Below are 21616 nucleotides of genomic sequence, written 5' to 3' on the forward strand. Positions count from 1 at the left end.
CCACGGGTCCTGGCATAGTCCTTTGGGACTGGGGATCCCCTTGGAAATAAATGACGAGGAACAGGAGCGCAGGAGGAGGAGGGTCGCAGGAAGTTCTTTCCCACTTGTAGCACCCTTCGCCACCCCCTCGTGCTCTGTACTTGGGGACAGGGGCGCCCTAGGAAAGGAAACCGGGGGCCGCCCTGGCTGCATTCCTCGCCGGGCCGTGTGGGTCCTGTCTGCAGTGAGCCCCGCAGCACCCCGGGTCTGTGCCAGCACCTGTTGGACAGCCAGCTGGCGGCCCGGCCGGCGCGAGCGGCCACGGCCGAGGCTGCCCCTCCCAGAGGTGCCGACCCCCTGCCACCCCCTCGGCAGCCCGCGGGACCGCAGCTCGGCCTCCCCCGCTCCGCCAGAGCTCGGCCCACGGCCCCCACCTCCCGACAGCCGCGGCAGGGGGAAGGTAGAGAAGGGGAGGGGACAAGCCAGATCCTCCCGGCCGCCCGGCCTTCCCTCTCCGCCCCGCGCTCTCCGAGACGCCGCGCGGAGCCCCGAGGTTAGCGCCGAGCGCCAGGCGTGGGGGAGGGGACGGGGCCCGACCGGAGCCCCGCGGCGACCCAGAGCTGCCCAACTTTCCTGGGCTTGGAGGAGCCGGGGGACTCGCCCGCACAAGGTGAACTTTGGTCGCGGAAAACTCAAGCCAGGTGCTGGGATCCGTGCTTTGGCGGTGTGGACGCGCGCACAGTGCGCGCGGAGCTGCGAGTCAGAGTACCGCGGCCCCCTCCACTCGCGCCGGGCCGCCTGGGCCCGCAGCCCCCGGCCCCGCTCCGGCGCCTCGGCCCGGGGGACCAGCGCGGCGCCCTCGTCTGGTTTCCTCCCCCTCCCCCTTCGGGGGTGGGGGTGGGGCGGGGAGAGGGGCGCCCGGAGAGCCACCTCGATTGGCAGCTTTGTTATTGATCAGAAAGTGCTGGCTGCGGAACTGGCTTCCAGACTGACTTGGCGCGACCCTTGAGTGTTCGCCTCTGTCCAGGCCCCCCAACTGACAGGTGCTCCCAGCAACTTGCTGGTGACTTCTCGCCGCTCCCCCGGCTCCCCCGCGTCCCCACCCCCTCTTTCCTCCCTCGCCTTCACCCCCACCCCCACCACTTCGGCACAGCTCAGGATTTGTTTAAACCTTGGGAAACTGGTTCAGGTCCAGGTTTTGCTTTGATCCTTTTCAAAAACTGGAGACACAGAAGAGGGCTCTAGGAAAAAGTTTTGGATGGGATTATGTGGAAACTACCCTGCGATTCTCTGCTGCCAGAGCAGGCTCGGCGCTTCCACCCCAGTGCAGCCTTCCCCTGGCGGTGGTGAAAGACTCCGGAGTCGCCGTTTCCCAAGTGCCCGCCGTGAGTGAGCTCTCGCCCTACTCAGCCAAATGCTCCTCTTCGGGCTTCTCCTGCTGACATCTGCCCTGGCCGGCCAGATTCACGGGACTCAGGCTGAGTCCAACCTGAGTAGTAAATTCCAGTTCTCCAGCAACAAGGAACAGAACGGTGAGTCTCTCCCCCCACGCTCCCCCTTCTCGATTCTCGCTGTGTGTGTTAACGTTGGCATTGTGCGTTGGTGTGTGATGTAGACCAGCCCGCGAGGGTATCCTCGTCTCTCTATCCATGCAAATGCGCGCTCCGTTCATTGGCGTGGACTTTTGGAGGTTACGTGTAGTTTGCAACTTTAGGAGTTGCCACAAAACTCTTAACAGGGCAACGCGAGTGCCACTGCAGCCTCAGCTAGGGAGAGGACATTCTGGGAGCGATTGTGAACGTCAGTTCCAAGCACATTGCAGGATCGCGCATTGCCTGAGTTAGAAGTTCAAGAACTGCCTTTAGAAGAGAATCCAAAATGAATGAGTCTTGGGATGTTTGACTTTGTTGGGGGAGGGGGTGGCAGTGGGGGCATCAGGAAATGTATCGACTGCATTAATTGAAGCACTTTAGGTGAAAAGGCATCGATTAATCAATAAGTAGATAAATACAGAGGTCAAGAGACCGTGCGGACGTGTTTTAGGGGAATGAAAAAAAAAGTATTTTTCTTGTTCTCATATTTTTTTTTTTTTAACGTGCCTTTGTACTCCAAAGTCCTTACCTTTCTGGTGGTGTGTTTTTTGTATGTGTTAGTCAATGACTGCTATTTTGTGTGTGCTGGAAACGACTTAATCCTGCATAGGAAATGAGAATTACTTTCAGCTTTCAAGTGTACCTGAAATGTTTAGAAAACTCTCAAATGCAAGTTCCCTTGGGCTGGGATTGCACAGAGCTGGAGAAAGGCTCCTTTCATAAAGCCAGAGAAGCTTCGGGGTGTGTAATTTGCTTAGCCTCTGAACCCCATATGATTTACATCATTCAATTTCTGAACTCTTTTTCTCTTGATCTACCATTATGAAGTCATTTTTGAGAATCCTTTGTAAATAGAAATTTTATACTGCACATAAAACCACAATGTTAATGTAGGCTGTCTAAAATTGGAATATTAAACACTCTGTTTACAAGTCTTAGTGCTATTTGAAAATAAATGTACATGTTTTTTTCTGCTCTGAATATCACCTGCTTACAATGCAAGTATGCTATCACTTCACTAACCAGGTGAGATGAACACAAGCAGCATACCTGGAAAACCAGAATGAAGTGTGTTCTGCTTTTAAGTCACACTGACTTTTTCTTTATATGTGGGGGTGTTTTAAAGCTCCAGCTCTGCATTTAAGCTGTATAAAGTATTCCTTTCTAAGAAAGCACAGAAAGTTCTAGAGTACAAAAATAGATAAAATAAGTATTTCTTGGACATTATTTGTATCTGTTGCTTTTGCACCAAAGCATAGGATCACATTTATTAGCCAACATTAATGTGGCTGCTCCTTGCAACTTGCTAATGTGGTGGCGCATGGCACCTGCAGGTTCCTTGAGCTGCTGATCAAAGGGCAGCCTGGGGATCTACCTCTAATCACAGGACCTGCAGAGGGCTGGGAGAAAGTGATCAAAGGAGCCACAGCACCAGCTGTACCCAGGCAGGAAGCAGATCAGACCAACCTTTGTTCTTTCTCATGTAAAATAAGTGTTCTATTCAAAATATTGCTTCATACTAGACATGCTTCTCCATATGACAATAGTGCACAACATTCCTAACCTCTATTTTTCTTTTATTCTTCTGGTCCCATATTATTTCTCCCACTACACATGCCTTGGCATGTCCTGGATTCTCGGTGCCTCTGTCCATTTCTTGTAGTCTCTCCTGTGATCCACATGCTGTCATCATTTTACAGTGGGCCCCAGAGCTTTCAGGCAGCCCAGGGTTATTGGCCACTTTACTGAGTAGGTTCACACCCTAAGAAGAGGTGAGGTCATTAAGCCAGGGCCACACACATTGCTGCCATCTGAGGCTGGGCCATTTCCATTTCTAAGATGCATGATGCTAAAAATAGCCTGGTTGTTTCCTAATCTGTGGGTAGTGGATTGGGCTATGTTTAGCTCCTGGACATTGGCAGCAGGAAGTAACTTGAAGTAGAGGAACTACTCACCTTGTAATTTTTAGCCTAAGAGGTGGCACTGGCCAACACTAGGGGGCAGTGTAGAGCTATTTTTCTGCACATGCTCAGGTTGATTTTTATGCTTCATTAATGTTCCCAGATTTGAGAATAACAGGTGGGTATTGAAGATGATCACCTTGGAAGGAGAGAAGATTTGCAGGAATAACAGCAACTTCTTTTACATCTTCTTTGACTTTAAAATTTCCACTCTTCCTTTTTTTGGGGTGGAGTGGGGATATTTTTTGTCTTCATATTGAGTTACAATTGATTTTTGATTATTTTATTTCTCTCGCCATTTTGATGATTATCTAATTTCGTAAGTGCAAACCCTCCTGAGGATACCACATAGAAAATGTTGTGGGCCCAGTTTGTGCATTGCGTCATTTCATGAAAGGTCTTCCAAGTATTAAATATGAAGTGTCCAAATTGATCTACTGGGATTATAAGAGCTCATGTCTGCTTTCAAGGATCCCTCCCCATGATACTCTCTTTTCCTGAGTATCATAAACTCTCAAATGGTGTTTACTCAATCAAATCCCTAGGCCTTCTCAGCTTCAGTATTAACTTGGCATCATAAATGAAATTGATTGCTATAGCTTTGCCATAGCCAATGCTGGATACATGGATTTAGACTGGAATATGTGGACATGATTCAAAATTAAGGATCAGTGTCATTTAAACTATTGTTCGTTACTTATATTATTTGTTACCTGGTTTTTTATTTACATGAACACTGCAACTTTTGTTTCTTTACTGTAAAGGTAGCTTTATCCTCCAGTAATACAAGTTGCATTTCTGTCTCTCTCCACCCACTGCCCCCCACCCCTTGCAGTGTGGGGATGGAACCCAGGGACTCACACATTTTAGAAAAGTTCTCTACCACTAAGATACATCCCAGCCCTAGTCCTTCTTTCTTAATCTTCCTTTGAACCCTAAAGTCTCATCTTACATATAAAACAAGGGTCTCTTGATTTAACTTAAGGAAAAAGATAAAAGATAATGCTGACTTTACTTTGAGGATTTCTGATCTCTGAACTTCCTGTGTAACCATGGGAAAAAATGTCAATGGGCACTGGTTTTTAGATGTGAACGCCTACCAGGAAATGATTAAGTCCTGGGATGGTGCTCCTGAGTTGCAGCAGAAGCAATCATATATATTCATAAAGAAAAGTAAAGCTATTTTTTTTCCATGGCATGTACCAAATAGATGATAATCACAAAAGTGGTGGAATAATGCCTATTCTACCTTGCTTCATTGGTGAGTTATTTTAATACCTGAAACCTTCTTATATTTCCCATTTTCCTTAGGCATTTTGAGTTTTGAGCTGGAATATGCTTCCATTAACTAAACTTAGCCTACTGGAGCACAAGTTATTGTATGCCCTGTTTTCTGCAAGGGCTTTGTGACATGAGGGGCAGTTAACTTTGGGGACAGTGGTCCTCTAGGAATGCCTTTTTGCTGGTCTCTTATGTTTGGATTTTCAGCCCCCTCTTTTTAAGTTCTGGCTTTCTCTTCCTAACACTGCCAATATGCTCATGCATGGCCTCTGTCCCCACTTTGGGTGGTAGTTTCAAAGCTCTTCTATTAACAGATAATCACAATATTTTGAGTAGTGTCCAAGAGCAAATAGGCTCTGCCAGAGAACTGAGGGACTTTCCTGCAAGTCAGTCTATAAGTTTGACTACATGACCTTTGGGATATTTATTTTTGTTATTTAGAAGCTTTTTTTTTTTTAAACTTCCTCCTAATTTTCTGTTCTGTTTGAGAGAGTTGAGGAAGTTGAATAAGTAAAGTACCATTATGTAATGATGAATTTTGTTTTTCACAGTAGGTGATTTTAAAAAAGCTCCACTCTTTTATGTGGTTAACTTTTCTCCCCTACCAACTGTTATGTTCTGTATTTAATTTGAAAGCCTTTATATTTAACTTTAAAAGGTGTCAGGACATATGAAAGGTCTATTGGAAGCCTCAGGAACTAGTATATCATTTGTTAATTATTTGTAATTAGATGTTAGGATCCCACACTACACTTGCCCAAAGGAACACTTTCCCCATTGATGCCATCTTGGCAGGCTTTGTCTCGTGCACCTAAACTTTAGATTTGTTTATTCCTAATTTCATCTTTCCGGACACTGATTTTTTTACATGTCTTCTTTGTGTTTGCTTCTACTTAGCTTATTTTTCAACCTTTGTACTGCCAAGAACCCAATTTTATCAATGAATGTTCACATCTTTTATAGAATCAAAATTCTAATTCTAATGTGATGTATTAAAAAACTAGTAAGTAGTCAAGGCACATGTATACCCCTACTCCCACAAAAATCCAAGACTACTGAAATTTTCCCCAGATTTTGCTTTTGTGTCAGTCAAAATGGTGGAAGCCACAGTCAAAATCCCTTTATTTACTTACTCTCATTTAAATGTTTCTAATTGTTTTATTTAAGCATTGCACATAGCCAGAATCTGTATATAACCTCAAGCGGTCTCTAAATAATTCTCTTATTAAACAGTCTGTGTTGTGTCATTTCTCTCCACCATTAACTCCAGCTGTGCTTTTGTTCTTTTTCCCCAGTCTCCCTTTTCTTTCGCCTATGAACCAGTCTAGTGTTTGATCTGAAGTTGGTATGTTCCCAAACTTATTACCATAATGATTGTTAAAATAATGAAATATTTCCAATGGGTTGGGCAGGACCTAGTGGCACTCTCTAAGACAAGTGGACCAACCATCTGAAGCTACAATCCCTGACATTGCCCAAAGCCTCTGGGATACTTCTTCAACACTACTGACTCTGCCCCCATTGATTCATGTTCCTGTGATACCGATAGTTAAGCATTTTATCATATTTAGCAGTGAACAGTTTAGTTCATATTGGTTGTTAAAACTTTTATCTCTTCTCCATGCTGGGAAACTCAGTCATGACCCATGATTTGAAGGACCTGGGGTCAGGAAGGGGTATGACTTCTTTCCAGGCTTCTTCCTGCAGTTCCTTTAGTTTTAGCTCTCTGAGGGTCAAGACCTGGCAAGACAGATGGAGAATGTAGGCATGACACCCTCCGTGTTTTAGTTAGCTTTTTCTCTGCTGTGACTAAAGGACCCGACCAGAACAACTGTAAAGGAGGAAAGGTTTGTTTAAAGGCTCATGGGTTCAGAGATCTTTAGTCCACAGAAGGCCGGCTCCATTCCTTGGGGTTGCAGGTGAGGCAGAACATCATGGTGGAAGAGTCTGGCAGGGGGGAAATAGCTCACATGTTGATCAGAAAGCAGAGAGAGTCTCCACTTGCTGGATACAAATATATATACCCCAATTCCCACCTCCTCCAGCTATACTCTACCACTTTAGTTACTGCTCAGTTAATCTCTATCAGGGGATAACTTACTCTCACAACCCAATTCTCTCAGAACCCAATCATTTCTCCTCTGAACCTTCTTGCATTGTCTCACATGTGAGCTTTTGGGGGACACCTCACATGCAAACCATGACACTGGGCCTAGAATTGCAATTCTCAGTTGGTTGCCTTCTCTGGCTAACACTGACCAGCTGCTTTTGCATGGAGAGACTTCCTATCATCTAGATTGAATGGATTGCCTCCTCAGAGATATCTGTTTTATGACCAATCTAAATTGCCCCTTGCTGTCTCATCAAGGTTAATTAACTGCCTCGCACTTATCACACTTTGATAATTTTCCTGTTGTTTCTTAATTTATTATTGTTTACATATCCTCTCCTATTCCCACTATGGAATCTAAGTTCTTTAAGAGCATGCCTCTTGTCTGACTGGTTCTTTGTAGGAAGATCTACAATACCTGGAACAAGGTATGGCATATAGTATGTGCCCAGTAAATATCTGTTAAATGTTTCTGAGTGTGTAGTGCCATATTAGAGTAAGACTATTGTGTTTACCCTGATAGCAGGCCATCTTCGAAGGAGTCTTTTGGTCTTAGAATTTCCAGACTGTTTGACATGTTTTATAGAAAGTTAAACTTAGTAGTGATGGGGTGTGCCTACCAGAGTACTAGTTTATAATCTTGGCAAATATACTGTGTTGCCAACTGAACCTATACCAACCAAGTGTGTAGGTTCCTATCTCTGGTTTTGTTTACTCTCTTAAAAGGGCCATTGCTATGCATACCCCAAAGGTGGGAATTTGATGTGGGCCAAGGACCCAAGAATGGTGAATGGATGTCAAGCCTGCAAAATGTGGGTGCTTTTCATCTTTTACTTGTGGCTCATGGATAACTAGTACAGGCTTGCGATGAGTAGCAGGTTGTGTTCAAGGACTGTTGGAGCTGGGAGGATCCAAAGAGCCTGTCTTCTCACTGATGTGCAAATTGAGGCCTAGAGAGTGGAAGTGGCTATGGCACACTGTTGTACTGCAATGGTAATAAACTGCTAATGTGGCGATATATTTTTCCTTATGTTATAACCAATTAGGAAAATGGAATTATGGTGTAAAAATTCTGACTCATTTCATAAAAGTGTTCTGTGTCATGTTAGAAGCTTGTATGTTTTGTAAGTTGTGGGGTGAGATAAGAACCATTGCACTTGAAGCATTATGTATAAAAACACTAAGGAAAGCAGTTTGATAATAATCACATTAGATTACACAACAGATTATCTAGCTAATATGTATTATAATACTTCTGTCAGTATAGAAATCTGAGTTTGGCAAATGACTGGAAATGATGACTTTAAAATTGTTCTTATTACATGTTAGAACCTTATATTAAGCAGGTACATCAGGTTCATAGATGAATGATATATATAATATTTTGGTGTATTAATGAGATGAAGAGGATGGTTGACATTGGCATGCTTGGTTCTACAGGGGAGTTTATTTTTATATAATAGGATGTTTAATAATATGTTGGTAAAAAATACCATAGAAATTAATAATAATCATGTTGAGTCAACTCTAGAAAGCACAGCTTGTTATTCTTTTGATGAATTTAGTGAGTGATCCTAAATTTTATTTATATTACATTATGTATATTATTCTATTTAGAGATCCATGTTTCTCTTTAAGGTCAAGAGCATCAGAAAATAAATTCACAGCCATGGACTGGAATATTTTTCCTAAAATAATAATATTCATTTAACTGTTTAAAAATTTGTGAGTTTCCTACATCTGAAAACAAAAGGACCTAAAAATTATAAAGAGGAGCTGAAATAATTACATTTATCATTAAAACCAAGTTGTTAAAGAGTGATTTTTTTTGGTAACATTAATAGATTTTGTCTTTTCCATCATGAGAATACATTTTAACTTTAATTTTTTTCTGTTATTCATTCGGTTTTGCATTAGATTTCTTGTGTCACCTTAAAGAAGTTATTTCTAGTGCCCTAGTGACTGCAAATCCTTGTACATTTGCCTTGTTTCTAAACCAAACCCATCTTTTGCCAGGCTAGATTCACTAATTTTGCTTTCTTGGTTTCTCTGGAATTATTATTTGTTATTTTCAAACTATAGTAGTTGATTTGTTTCTTAGTCAACTAGAGATGAGATGTGTTGTTGAAGGTTTTCGGAGGCAGAGGAAAAGTGGAAGTCTGGTTCATGGAGGGAGACCAACATGCCCATACTGCACAAGGCACATTAATGTAATGCAAGGATAAAGATTTACATGGGTACTATAATCAGTAAGGATCACCAGGAAGAGCACAGGAGTGGCTGTACTGGGATGCATTCTTTGCATGTAGTTAGATGGGTATAATGGTTCTGTGTGAGCTTCTCATTTTGTGAAGCTTAATGACTGTTCAGGAGTGCCTGTTAGGTGCCGCATTTATGCTCATTGTTTGCAGATGGTATGCAGTTTATTTGCAAACATCCCAATGAGGTATTCAGAAAAACAAGTAGCTTAGAAAGGTTCCACAGCTGGTAAATGTTTCAACCTAGGTCAGACTCCAAGCCAGGACAGAGAGCCACAGGCCTTTTCCTTTATCAGTTAAATGGTCTAATGTTTTATTAGAACATTGTTTTCATTCAGCAAATATTTATGAGCATGTGATCGGTGCTAAGGTCTGCCTGAAATGTGTGCTGCAGCGAAAAAGAAGATGCGGATCTTGCCCTTAAGAACTTATTCTGAGAAGGATTCCAGGTCCATTCTTTACCTCATTACCTATTAGTTTTGCTTAATACCACCTAAGAAAATCCTCTGTTAACTTATTAAATGATTGATTTTGCCTGGATAGGAAGTTCAAAGAGAAAAGTTCCTACAGGGAATAGGTGACACAATTTGCAATGAGGTTTTGAGGGAAACAGAAAAACATTCTAGGTAGTGGGAACAGCCTGAACAAAAGGATATAGGCTTGAAAAGTCAAGAGAGGATCATGATGAGAGACAGAAGAGTCTAGAGTAGAGTATGCATAGATGAGGAAAAGAGTGGAAAGGTGTCCCTGAGCTTATGAATTGAAAGGCCCTGATGCTGTTTGCAGTATGTGCTTCCTGTAGGGTTATTAGTTAACAGAGCAAAAGAAAAACTTGTCTTTGCGTTCAAGTTTCAGCCAAGACCCATTATTTTCAGTTATTTTCCAAGCAGGCATGCAGTGGCAGAGTGCAGCTGTGGTGTGTATTAGTGTAGTTATTGCTGGAATTTTCTTTCCGACGTTAGGTTTGTTGGTAAGTTCTGAACTGGTTAGGAGTCCAGGCTGCACAGCCTGGGTTCCTGCACATAAGGGAGGCCTGCATCACTCTAGGTTGCCTTCTTTATGTAAACAAAGAGCTGTTTTCACACTTCATTCACAAAATGGATGGCACGCAGGATGAAGCTGAGTGAGGGATCAGGAAACCTGTAAGAGAGAGGCAGCTTCCCCCAGCACATTCTGTGAGTGTAATGAAACTCTCACACAGCGAAGACAACAGCCTTTAAGGGAAAGAATGTCAAGTTTGGTGGAACATTAATTCTTCTGAGGTTACCTCACATTGAGTAACGGCCTCATTTCTCCAGTGAGGTCTGTAATACCAGAAACGTTTTGTCATATTTAAGGATTTGAAATGACTGAGTTCTCTTGGTGGAGGTGCTGTCTTGATACCATACTGTGTTTTCTTTCTTTTAAAAAAAAATTGTTCTAATTAGTTACACATGACAGTAGAATGCATTTTGACATATTATACATGTGCAGAGCATAACTTCTCATTCTTCTGGTTGTACTCAACATATGCACATAGGCTAGTCATGTCCGATTCATTCTACTCTCTTTCCTACTCCTGTTCCCCCTCTCTTCCCTTCAGTCCCTTTTGACCATGCCCTATTTTGAAGCTGTATTGTTTGCATTCTAGGAAATCCTTGTTCATGGGTGGATACTATTTTAAGCATTTCAGCATTTGCAAAATAGAGATAGGCTTAGATGTTTCAGTATGCACAGCTGGTCATTGCACCTGCCCTTGGAGTCACTACAAAGATGAAAAAGTATCAACAACAGGAGTTAGACTTGTGTGGGACTTATCTCATGTTGTTCCTGGCAGTTATTTTTGCTGGGTATTTATAAGGACATCTGTCTTTTAAACAGTCATATTACTTCTCTCTCTCTCTTTTTTTCCACTGAGGAATAAATCACAGCTTGTTTCCCATACTGTCATACATATTCAGCCTGGCATGATTAGAGATGCAAATTGGGAGTCATTAAAGCATTATAATTTCTTTTTCTATGGCAGCAGGGGATGTCTAAAATCATTGTACTAAGACGGAACATTTGCTTAAAATCTTAAGATGTGAACAAACAAGAGGAAAGACATATTCAGTTCTTTTCCTGGAAATTTCCTTCTGAGTTTCGGAATAAGGGCAAATCCATAGTGTTCATTTCTGATTTATTGTGTTAAACCAAGACACGATGACAGGTAGGATGCAAATTATTTAAGAATGGGGAACACACCATAACTCCACAAAAACTCTTGGTAGAGTGTGACATGTTATTAGATTACCCAAAGGACAGATAAAATTTCAGATGGGGCATGGGGGTGTAGCTCAGTATCTCTAGGTTTGCTCCTCAACACCAAAAAAAAAAAAAAAAAAAAAAACCCAGTCACTGGGTTTTTTACAGTAATTTGTGGATATATAAACACTATAGAGTCAAAAAATGTTGCATGATGCTGGTATGAAAAATGGGTATCTGTATATCCATATCCAGAGGTAGCTGACTTGGAGGCAGACCTCCAGTGCTGGAAAAGCCTTGATATTATAGGTGGAATTAGGCACAAGGGTGTGCCTTTTATTTAATAAATAGCTATTTCTTCATAATCATGCATTTTATTACTGACTTTACTTTTATTTGTAAAGAAAACTACATTCTTCCTAGAGCTCTATAGGAAAATGAATTGCCTTTACCATTAAAGAAACTCAAATAACCCTGGTGTTTTTATGGTTTCATATGCAATTTTACATATATTAATGGGTTCACCTGTATCTTTGATCCTTGCCTTGTGTTGGTCACTGTAGTCAAAGTTGTCTTGACCTTTGCCAGACAAAGCAGAAATCTAAAAATAGCAGGGTTTTCCAGGGCAGAATCTGGCCAGGATGTTGAGAGATGCTGAGTCTAAAAACCTAATTGATAAATGCTAACCCTTTAAAAAGTGGTTTTCATTTCTGTTTTCTTGAGAACATTAGCAGGCTTGGGGTTTCAAGCCATGATTAAGTATGTAAAATTAGGAATTAAATCATCTCTCTGCTTCCTAAAAAAAGAAATGTTTTTCTTCCTGGTGGAAAATTTATTTTTAATCTGTACCGATAACTTTTAATAGGCATCAGTTGGGCACCCCATTAAACTAACTGCTTTAAAATGGTTTCCTTTTAGAACTAACATTTACATCCTAGGAAATCAATTAGGGTGTCTGGATTTCCCATTTCCCCTGCAATCTTCCTTTGCAGTCGTTTCTGAATGGTTAACCTACCATAGCAAAACACTTAGAGGTGCAAATCTTCTGGAAGAAGTGCAAATGCCACGCTCCTGCTTGGAAAAATGGAAAAGTAGTACTTATTTACTATATCTGCCGAACATTTAAAATTGCATAAAGCACAGGAAATACTTTTGGTGTGTGGGAATGTGTGGTGTTTCCAAACTACAAACATTGTTCTGAAAATGTCCCCGGTAGTGGTGAATTATATGAGACCATGTCCATCTAAGGAGGGCTTGTTTAACTAGCTTGTGGTTCTGGGGCTCATTCAAACACTCTTAAACAAAATAAAGGGAATGGATGTAATAACTTCTTTATCGAAAGGCCATAAAAAGCTACAGGGCCATGTAAACAAATTGGGTCATTTACTAGATGTTTAAGTGATAGATTTGCAGTCCAAATTCAGGGGTGTGTATTATGTTTTATAGGATCATGACTATATTCTACCTTGAGAATGAGATTATAAGCTTATTGGTTGGTTGGTTGGTTGGTTGTTTTTCTCTTAAGCGTTGGACCCAGTGTTGTTATTTTACAGTGGAGTTTGAAAACACACCTAAAATTTGACCATCTATATTTATAAATCTGTTCAGCTTTGGGACATGGCTAGAAACCTATGTGTGTAAAGTTGAACTGACCTGATTTTTAGTAGCACTGGGTTCTGTTCAAGGAAAATAATGATGATTGAAATTGAAATTTTCCTTCTGGGCTCAGACATGTCTAAACTAATTGTAAAATAATTGTTCTGGCTTACAAGAGTAGACTCATACCTACAACTATGTAAAGTAGAAATCCAACAACAGTTATGATTTACAGTCTCTGTAACTCTGCCTGTCTTGTAATGAAACCGCTATTATAACCAACCTTATGTGACATTCATTTGTCTTACTGAAGAGTAGATAATAAGTCTTATTCCAAGTTCCCTTGATTTTAGGAGAGCCATGTTATTTCATTAAGATATTAATTTAACCACTTAGGAACCATTTAACCTTCTCTGAAGTTCAGTATGAGGTTTTGGCCAGAATAGTCCATGAAAGTAGAATTTGGTGGTTGCGAATGTAAAAATGGTGCTACCCATTAGTGGTGATGACCCTGACAATGGAAGCCAGAACTAATTTGGGAATTGAATGAGCACAAGACACTGTATGATTTTTATGTTGCTGCCACAACATTTCTTTATTCTGCAACTTCTCTGAATTATGGTTGGCTCCTTTGGTCTTAAAGGAAATGGTTGTGTAAGAAACCTTTAGCGAAAATCGATGAGTCTTTCTAAGTTTTAAAATTTGATAGCATCATACCATACAGGCAGTTTTTAAGTGTTGCCACTGGAAGTATGGCAGCAGAAATAACTATCCAGTTCCACAAGTCTAATAAACAACAGACAGCGGTGGATATTATAGTTCATGTGTAATGTGTGACTTGCTATTTCCTCATGTTTTTTTTAATAATAATAATGAGTGACTTAGGGCTAAATGACCTTTGGTCCATTAAAAAAAAAAAATCCAGGATCTTCCCTTAAATTGGATTCTATGTGATCTTGGTAACAACAGTTCAAGAAACCATTTAGGAACCATTTAACCAATAGGAACCCATTTAACTCCTTTGTGTAGTTAATTGTATACTAACTAAATGCAAGCTCTCAGAACTGAGGTGAAAAGCACAAAATGATGCTAATTCCTGTTTGAAACTGCAAGATACCATGAAAAAAGCAAAGTTGAATTAGACTTTGTGTTCATCAGCTTCCTGTCATTATAAAAAATGCCCAAGACAATCAACTGAAAAAGAGAAAATGTTTATTTTGGCATAAGGTTTTACAGGTTTACAGATCAGACTGCCCATTGCTTTTAGGCCTCCGGTGTGTATATGTTGGCAGGGGTGGAATCAGCATATTATAGTGGAACCCTATGGTGAAGCAGAGCCACCTACCTCATGGCCAGGAAATGAAAAAGAGGGGAAGAGTAAGAGAGGGGCCAGGGTTCTACTTTCCCCTTCTAAGGGTTCATCCCAATGACCTAACTTACTCCCTTCATGCTCCACCTTTTAAAGGTTCCACCACCCTCTTAAAGTGTCATGGACCTTTGGGGAATACTTAAGATCTAAACTGTAGCTGATGTTGTTATTTGCCTTCAAGTAGTTGATACTCAAAGGAGGAGATAAGATAAGCAACTGACTATACTACAGATAGTGATAAAGTGTTCAGTGGGAATTAAAAGAAAGCTGAGCCATTAGAAGAGGCTCAGGAGACCTGTTGGTTGGGAGGTGTATTTTGAACAAAGGAACCTGGTAAGATGAGCAGCACTTGTATCTGTAGAATCAGAGATGGGGGAGGACGGTAGGAGATGGGAACTTGCTGAGTAATTAGACAGAGAAGGAAGTGTGGTAAATTCATGCAGTCTAAAGTGTAGTTTGTTTTGACAGCAGTCTAAGAAATAGATTCAACAGAGGGTCACTGGAAAGAGGAGGCACGGAAGGAAGCACATTGATGTATTACCCTGGAGAAAATAGTAGTGAACTCCATGATCGGCCCTCTCATAAAAGCTATTCAGGCTGCCAAATATGAATTAGATCTGATTCCTGATGGAGTATAGCAGATAGGGACAGAAGGAATGTTGCTGAAACGTGAAGCATGGAGTTAGAAGGAAAAGGAAGGGTCACATGAAGAAGTCCTCATGAAGAGGAGGCTATGAAGGGGAAAGAAATACACAAACAAAATCCTTAAGGCAGATGATGGAGGATATTAAGAAGGAGAGAGAAAAGGAAACTGAGATTGGCTCATGGTGTAAACTACAGGGATTTGAGAATACAAGGACCAGTAACTAACAGCCTGTGCTTCATTATGATGAGGGTTCTAAAAGAATGGTTATGGGATAAAGTGAGGAGGTGGGGCATTATGTTTTTAAAAGGGAAAAAGAAACTGGAGAAGTTCCAGAAAGGAACTGAGTAAAGATGTTTTGTTTCTTGGCTGGCTTGTTTTGGGGGTTGGGAGAAAACCAGAGGAGAGGAAAAGGTTAAATACCTAGCAGGAGATTGTTATGCTCGAATTCGGGACCCCCAAAAGACCACCAGAGATCCAGATGGATGTGAGCAGCAAAGAGGTGTTTATTGCGAGCTAGCTCGGTCCTCCACGCACACTCAGCAATGGGTGATGCTGAGAGGCCCCGAGCCCAGGGTTTGCAGCAGTTTTATACACTCTTTGGAGAAAGCAGGGACCCCACATACATCATAGCATCTCTTAGCAAATCATCACGCACTGCGGGAAAATCAAACAACTCTGAAACATGATTAGCTTATCAAATGGCAGGAAAGAATCTGAAAAGTATTATTGGTTAGTTCAAGGGCTTGATGCACTTAAAAATTATTGGTTGAAACAGTGAGGGTGTTGCAAGGGGGGTATGTGCCAAGCTGCAGGGCTTCTGGTTTAGATATTGGTCACCACACCTAGGTGGGGCTATCTGGAATTTCAGATATTTCGATATCTTGGCCTCTCTTAGGCCATCACCATCTGAGGCTTTTCCGGAGAACTATTTCCACAGAGCTTTTCTGTGGTATTTCCCTGACTTTAGGACTGCAGTAGGTCAGGGGTTAAGTTTCAGAGGAAAATGAGATCTCAAGTAGAATGAGGTTGCTTAGGCCTTTCAAGATAAAGTCTTTTGGGTGTGAAAGTTCTTGTGCAGTTACTGTTGGAATGCAGGTAAAAAAGATGCACAACATTAAGCAGCATATTAAATTATTACAGCAAGCACTGAGCACACCTGCTAGGGGAGTGGGAATTAAGTAATAGAGGAAGTGAGCCTTGAGACAATTTTTGATTAAGTGAGGAGTGAGAAGCTACAGGGGTGAATTTCCTAGTGACTTCCTAGCAATGGGGTTAGATAAGTCCCTATAAGGATATTTAATTACTAATAGTTATATTAAATATTTTGATTCTAATGACTACAGTAGAAGTATAATTCATATGAGAGGAAAGATAACACAATAGGTGCTTATGGTTTGCCAGTCCATCTATAGGAATATTGAGACTATCCCTTTGGGATTTGGGTATGAAATAAAGAGTGGGGTTGATAGCCAAGGAAGAGTCAAGAATGCAGTTGGCAGAAATTACAATTAAGTGTGGTAGTAAACAATAATTTTGGATCAAGGAGTGATATGTGGGGAAATGAATGTTAAAAAGCCACATCTAAACCTGAATTAGCAAGCATTTTTCACTAATAAAAACTCCATGGAAATTCAAATGGTGAATTTGAGTGGTCATTTGAATGACTATTCCAGTGAGTTTGACTTTTGTCCTGATGCTCATTCTAGTGTACCCTCAGAAACCATAAAATTGGAGAAAACCACCACAAACCTGCTTTGAGTTCCTGCTATGGCAGGTATAGTGTCTGTTGGATGCACTGTACAGGTTTGTTTTTGTATTAACAGTTTTAAAGTCACATAGCAATTTTCTGGGGTGAGTCCAAGTCCTAACAATTGTTTGCATACCTTGGGATACCTGTTCTGTACTCTCCAAAGGCTGTTTTTCTGTGTATATTTGTAGAACAGGGATTGTGTATGCCCTTACCATGGGGAAGTCCACTTTATGTTTCTGTAATCACTGCCAACATGTGCTTGGAATTCTTCTTGATCAAAACACAATTTCATTTTTGTTGTTCCTGAATTTTAATGGGTGATGAAAATCTTCTCTTTCTTCAGGGTGCATATTCCTCAAGACTATTGCTTTTTGGTTCACTCTCTAAGCAAAACAGTTGTACAATAACTTCCAACCTGAATGCCCTTACAGTTCAGAAACGTAGTAAATGCCCAGTACTTTGGATTTATTCAGTCTCTGAATACGACAACCTTGGATTGCTCCACTTCTGACTCAGGCCTGCTCCTGACTGAAGCCTACAGCTGGACGAGGAGTGGGATCAAGGGGAGGGGTGTCTGGGTAGGGTCCTTGCTGTGTCTTAAGAGATGCAGCATTCATAGACCAGTTTCTGGCCATTTCCCTTGAAACATACAAATACAGGAGATGTATGTGTCACTATTGCTTTACTGTCTTAGCCCCTGTCTCTGTTACATTGTGCCATAAAATGATACATATGTTTAGGGGACTTTGGCCTTCTCATAGATTGGCTTGTTCTTAGCACCTCCAAGTCTGAGAATGTAACTTAAAACTAACAGATTTTGTTCTGCATTTTTTCACAAAAATTCAAAATATATGATATAATAGATTAAGTGAGCCCAGGATTATTGTCAAGCTAATAAGCAAATGTTAACATTTCTATTTTTAGGTAAGATAGTTTTTATGTTTCTAGCTTTTGCATTTTCATTGTCACTATTCCACATAGGGAGCTGATTACCTGTGAATTTAACTGAGACAAAGGTGTCCTTCTTCCTTCTAGGATCCAGCCAGGCTTTGCCTATGCCCCTCATCCCATGTCCATCATTTATAGGAAGTTGTTGCCATTTGTTCTCACAGTGGAGCTCTGGTTATTTGTACCAGTTAAACTTGGATGGGTGCCTGACTGTAACATACACACACACATCACCTGGGGAACTTATTAAGATCCAGATTCTGATTTCGTAGGTCTGGGTTAGGGCCCAGGGATTCGCATTTGAACAAGCTTCCAGGTGATGCTAGTGCTGCCAGACCAAGGACCAAACTGGGAGTACCAAGAATCTGCTTTGGTGTTCCTAGCGTCTACCGTGATCTCACCCCAATCTTTCTTCTGAAAAGATTACTCATAACTGACCTCTGCTCATCACAGAGATCTGTAATTTCCTGACTCCATATCATTGCCACTGTGACTCCAAGTCAAGAAGTCAATTCAGCGAGATAGATACCAAGTGCCACTTGTTCTAATGACCCTGTTATGCTTGGAAAACAGGTGAACAAAATACGTTTCTTTGTGTACTTGATGTTTCCTGTTAAACCCAAGGGTTTCTACTTCCAGGGCAAGAAAGACTCCATAAAGCCATAGTTTAGGTTGGATCTTGAAGGATAGGGAAATCACCAGAAAAGAAAGAGTAGTAGAGGACATGGACTCGCTAGATAGCACACTGTATTTAAAGATCAACACTTTCTGGTGGGAAATAAGATTAAAAAAAATTATTTGCTGATCATGAAGGGCTCTGTCTGACCTACTAAGGAACATGTGTAGATGTCATCTCATAAGATCCTAGGGCATCACTGAAGGATTTATGTTGTTAGATAATGTACAACTTTCTGCATTAGTTCCTAATGCACAGAGCCTATCTTTTCTGTTTTGTAATATCTTTCACTTATAACAGATCAGTTAATACTTAATGAGTAATCAGATATTTTTCTTTTTTATTATTTTTATTTAGTTTATTATTTATTTTGCATTTTGTATGGTTATTTTGCCATTTCTAATTTTTTTACTTTATTGAATATAATTGATGAATAAAAATTGAATATATTTACCACATACAGTATGATGTTTTGCTATATGTATACACTGAGAAATCTTTACCACAAAAAGTTCACTATATGTCACTTCATATAGTGAGCTTTATATGATTGATCAGACCCTTTCAGATCTGTACTCTTAACAAATTTCAAATATATGGTTATTAATTTGTCTTTTGTTTTATGTTTTGCCATCTCTCTAAACAAAGACACATCGGGATTATTGTAAAGGGTAGAGTTACGGTTTGGATATGGGTGTTCCCCAATAAAATTATGTTGTAGACAAGCAGAAAAGTTCAGAGTGAAATTATGGGATAATGAGAGCATTTCCATAACCAGTGGATTAATCAATTTGATGGATTAATCATTTGAGTGGATCACTGGGTGGCAATTGTAGGCAGGTGGGGTGTGGCTGGAAGAAGTAGGTCACTGAGTACAAACCCTTGAGGATTATGTTTTGTCCCTGGCTCACCACACTTTTCCACCATTATATCCTGCCTCACCTCTGGCCTAGATCACTGGAACTGGCTCTCTATGGACTAAACCTCTGAAACCATGAGCCAAAAGAAACATTACCTCCTTGAAGCTGTTCTTGTCAGATATCTTGGTTAGAGCCACAACACATGGACTAATATAAGCAGAGAAGCTAGAGGCTAAGACAGCAGTTTGAAGGCATTTGCAACAGTCCCTCTGCCAGAATCTGAGAAAATGGCCCAGATATTTAGTGCCTGTGCTGTGGAGTGGAAGTCCCTCAGTTGGTGTGCTCAAAGCCCATATGCATTTAAGGCCTAGTCTGACTGGTGCTCCCTCCACAAACCCTTCCCTGTTTCTTGCAGCCTGGCATGTCTGCTTTCTCTAAACTCTCAGCACAGTGCAGAAGTTACCAGTTTCTACTTGGGATTCTAATTACTTGTGTGTCTTATCTCCCACGTTTCCAAGTGTCAGAAAATAAAATGATGAATAATCTTTAGCATAGTACCCATTGGATGAAAGATCTTTTAAGTGAAGTGAAAATAACCTACTTAGACCCAACACAGCCTGTTCTGTTGCAGCATTGGCATCTGGGATCATAAATCATCATTGACGGTCTTTAAATGAGTCATATGCCGGATTTCACAACTGAGAGATGCAACTAATGTCTGGCTTCATTTTGAGGAACTAGAAGAGAATACATAGGAGGGCCTCAATCTTTCTGCTTAGACTAAGTAAAATTAATGTCCAAAGAACCTGATGGGCAAAATTATAATGATGACTGCTTAGAATGTTATTTCCTCAACAAGAAAACAGAAATGTATCATTTCCAGGAAAATTATTTTTAAAGTGAGAACTTTATGATCAACTTTGATTGCAATCAGTTTATTAAAGAGAAAAGCATGATTATTGGAAGGTCATTAACTTTAACCTATTTTTGTTTTGAATTATTTTCCCCCTCTGTTCTATCTTGTTAACATAAGACATAACTCATGTGCTGTCTTATTTTTAGTTTGTTTTTCTTTTTGTGCTTTGGGGTTTTGAGATTGACAACTCTGATTTATCTCCTGGAAGGCAAAAATCTTGAAAAAGTTATTTTTTAAGAAAGTCACTCAAAGGATTCCTTTTTTTTTGAAACAAAGCTGATTTTCTCAGCTCTGATCATATGAGATTATGGGCAAGTAGTCCTTAGTTCTGGCATGTGGACAAAACAGAAGCAGACCCTGGAGAGAGAGTTCAGAATTCATGGCAGGAAGCACATGTTCAGTATGCCAATATTTATGGTGTCATAAGCAAATTAAAACCATACCCTCTGCTATTTACATAAGTATGGTGCCCAGACTGCAAGAGTTTATGCCCATGTTTCCCAGTAAATTTAAGGCAGTACAAATGTTAAGGATGCAGAGAGCAGAGTATATATTTACACATTTATTTTATTTCTCTAGGAGGGAGAGTGAATTGTCTCTTGCTTTTAGTCATTTTTTAAATCATTCAGAATTAGAAGGAATAATATTTACCAAGGATTGACTGAATGTTGTACTCAGGTACATCCTGTGCTAAGGTGAGTTAAATGTATTGATTATTGATAGTGGCCATAGATTGCTTCTCAGCTAGGTGGGTAATTCTCAGTGCTTTCTATCTTGTGTCTTACTCTTACTCTTAGAAAGCTTAAGTTTCACCCCTTTGGGAAAAAGCAGACACACATACTTTTTGTAAAAAGAAATATTTTACATCTTTTTATGGCAACTTTTAAAGTATTACCATCTGGTAAATTTTTTAAGAACAATAGCATGTCAGAAACATCATTGGGAGTACATCTGTTTTTTTTTTTTCTCTTACAAGACAAAGACATCTAGTAATTTAAATTATAGTAACACTTCTGTACTTGCATAACAATGTGAGAAAGATGATAGGAAAAATGCAGTGGTATTATTAGAAATAGATTCTGAAGAAAATAGCACATCACATTTGTTCGGGAGATTGACATTTGAATGTGAATGTATTCTTATCCACTCTTTTTAAAGTCCTGGATTTTTCTAGATTCTTTTTGCTGCAGCCCTTGGTGGACTGCAGTTCAGAAATCAGTATTAAGTTGGCTAGTTAATTTGCTCTTTGAGAGATGCAATCCAATGTCAAGTGAAAGTTTTTCAAAACAATTAGTGACTGAAAGTGATGATCTTTTGTGGAAGGAGAGAAGGCTTTCTCAATTGCAAGATAAAAGGAATTCTTTTGAGTAACTCCTATGTGAGCAAATGAAGCTTGACTATGTAAATCCTTTTACTTAGGGATAGAATCCAAGATATTTAAGAAGTCATTT

General features: G+C 40.4%; 1 protein-coding gene across 3 annotated transcripts in view; it reads left to right on the forward strand.

The window, feature by feature from the left end:
* The first annotated feature begins 211 nt into the window (after positions 1 to 211).
* Pdgfc (platelet derived growth factor C) overlaps positions 212 to 21616 on the forward strand; it is a 199694-nt gene continuing 178289 nt past the window's right edge. Inside the window, exons 1-2 of one of the 3 annotated variants that reach the window (XM_078021968.1) lie at positions 212 to 532; positions 1280 to 1511. In XM_078021968.1, the coding sequence (XP_077878094.1) occupies positions 1394 to 1511 (118 nt within the window). In that variant the 5' untranslated portion in view covers positions 212 to 532; positions 1280 to 1393. The other 2 variants (XM_078021967.1, XM_021730271.3) reach the window with 2 other exon arrangements.

This window comes from Ictidomys tridecemlineatus, chromosome 9 (genome assembly GCF_052094955.1).
Source record: "Ictidomys tridecemlineatus isolate mIctTri1 chromosome 9, mIctTri1.hap1, whole genome shotgun sequence".
In the NCBI taxonomy this organism is placed as follows: domain Eukaryota; kingdom Metazoa; phylum Chordata; class Mammalia; order Rodentia; family Sciuridae; genus Ictidomys; species Ictidomys tridecemlineatus.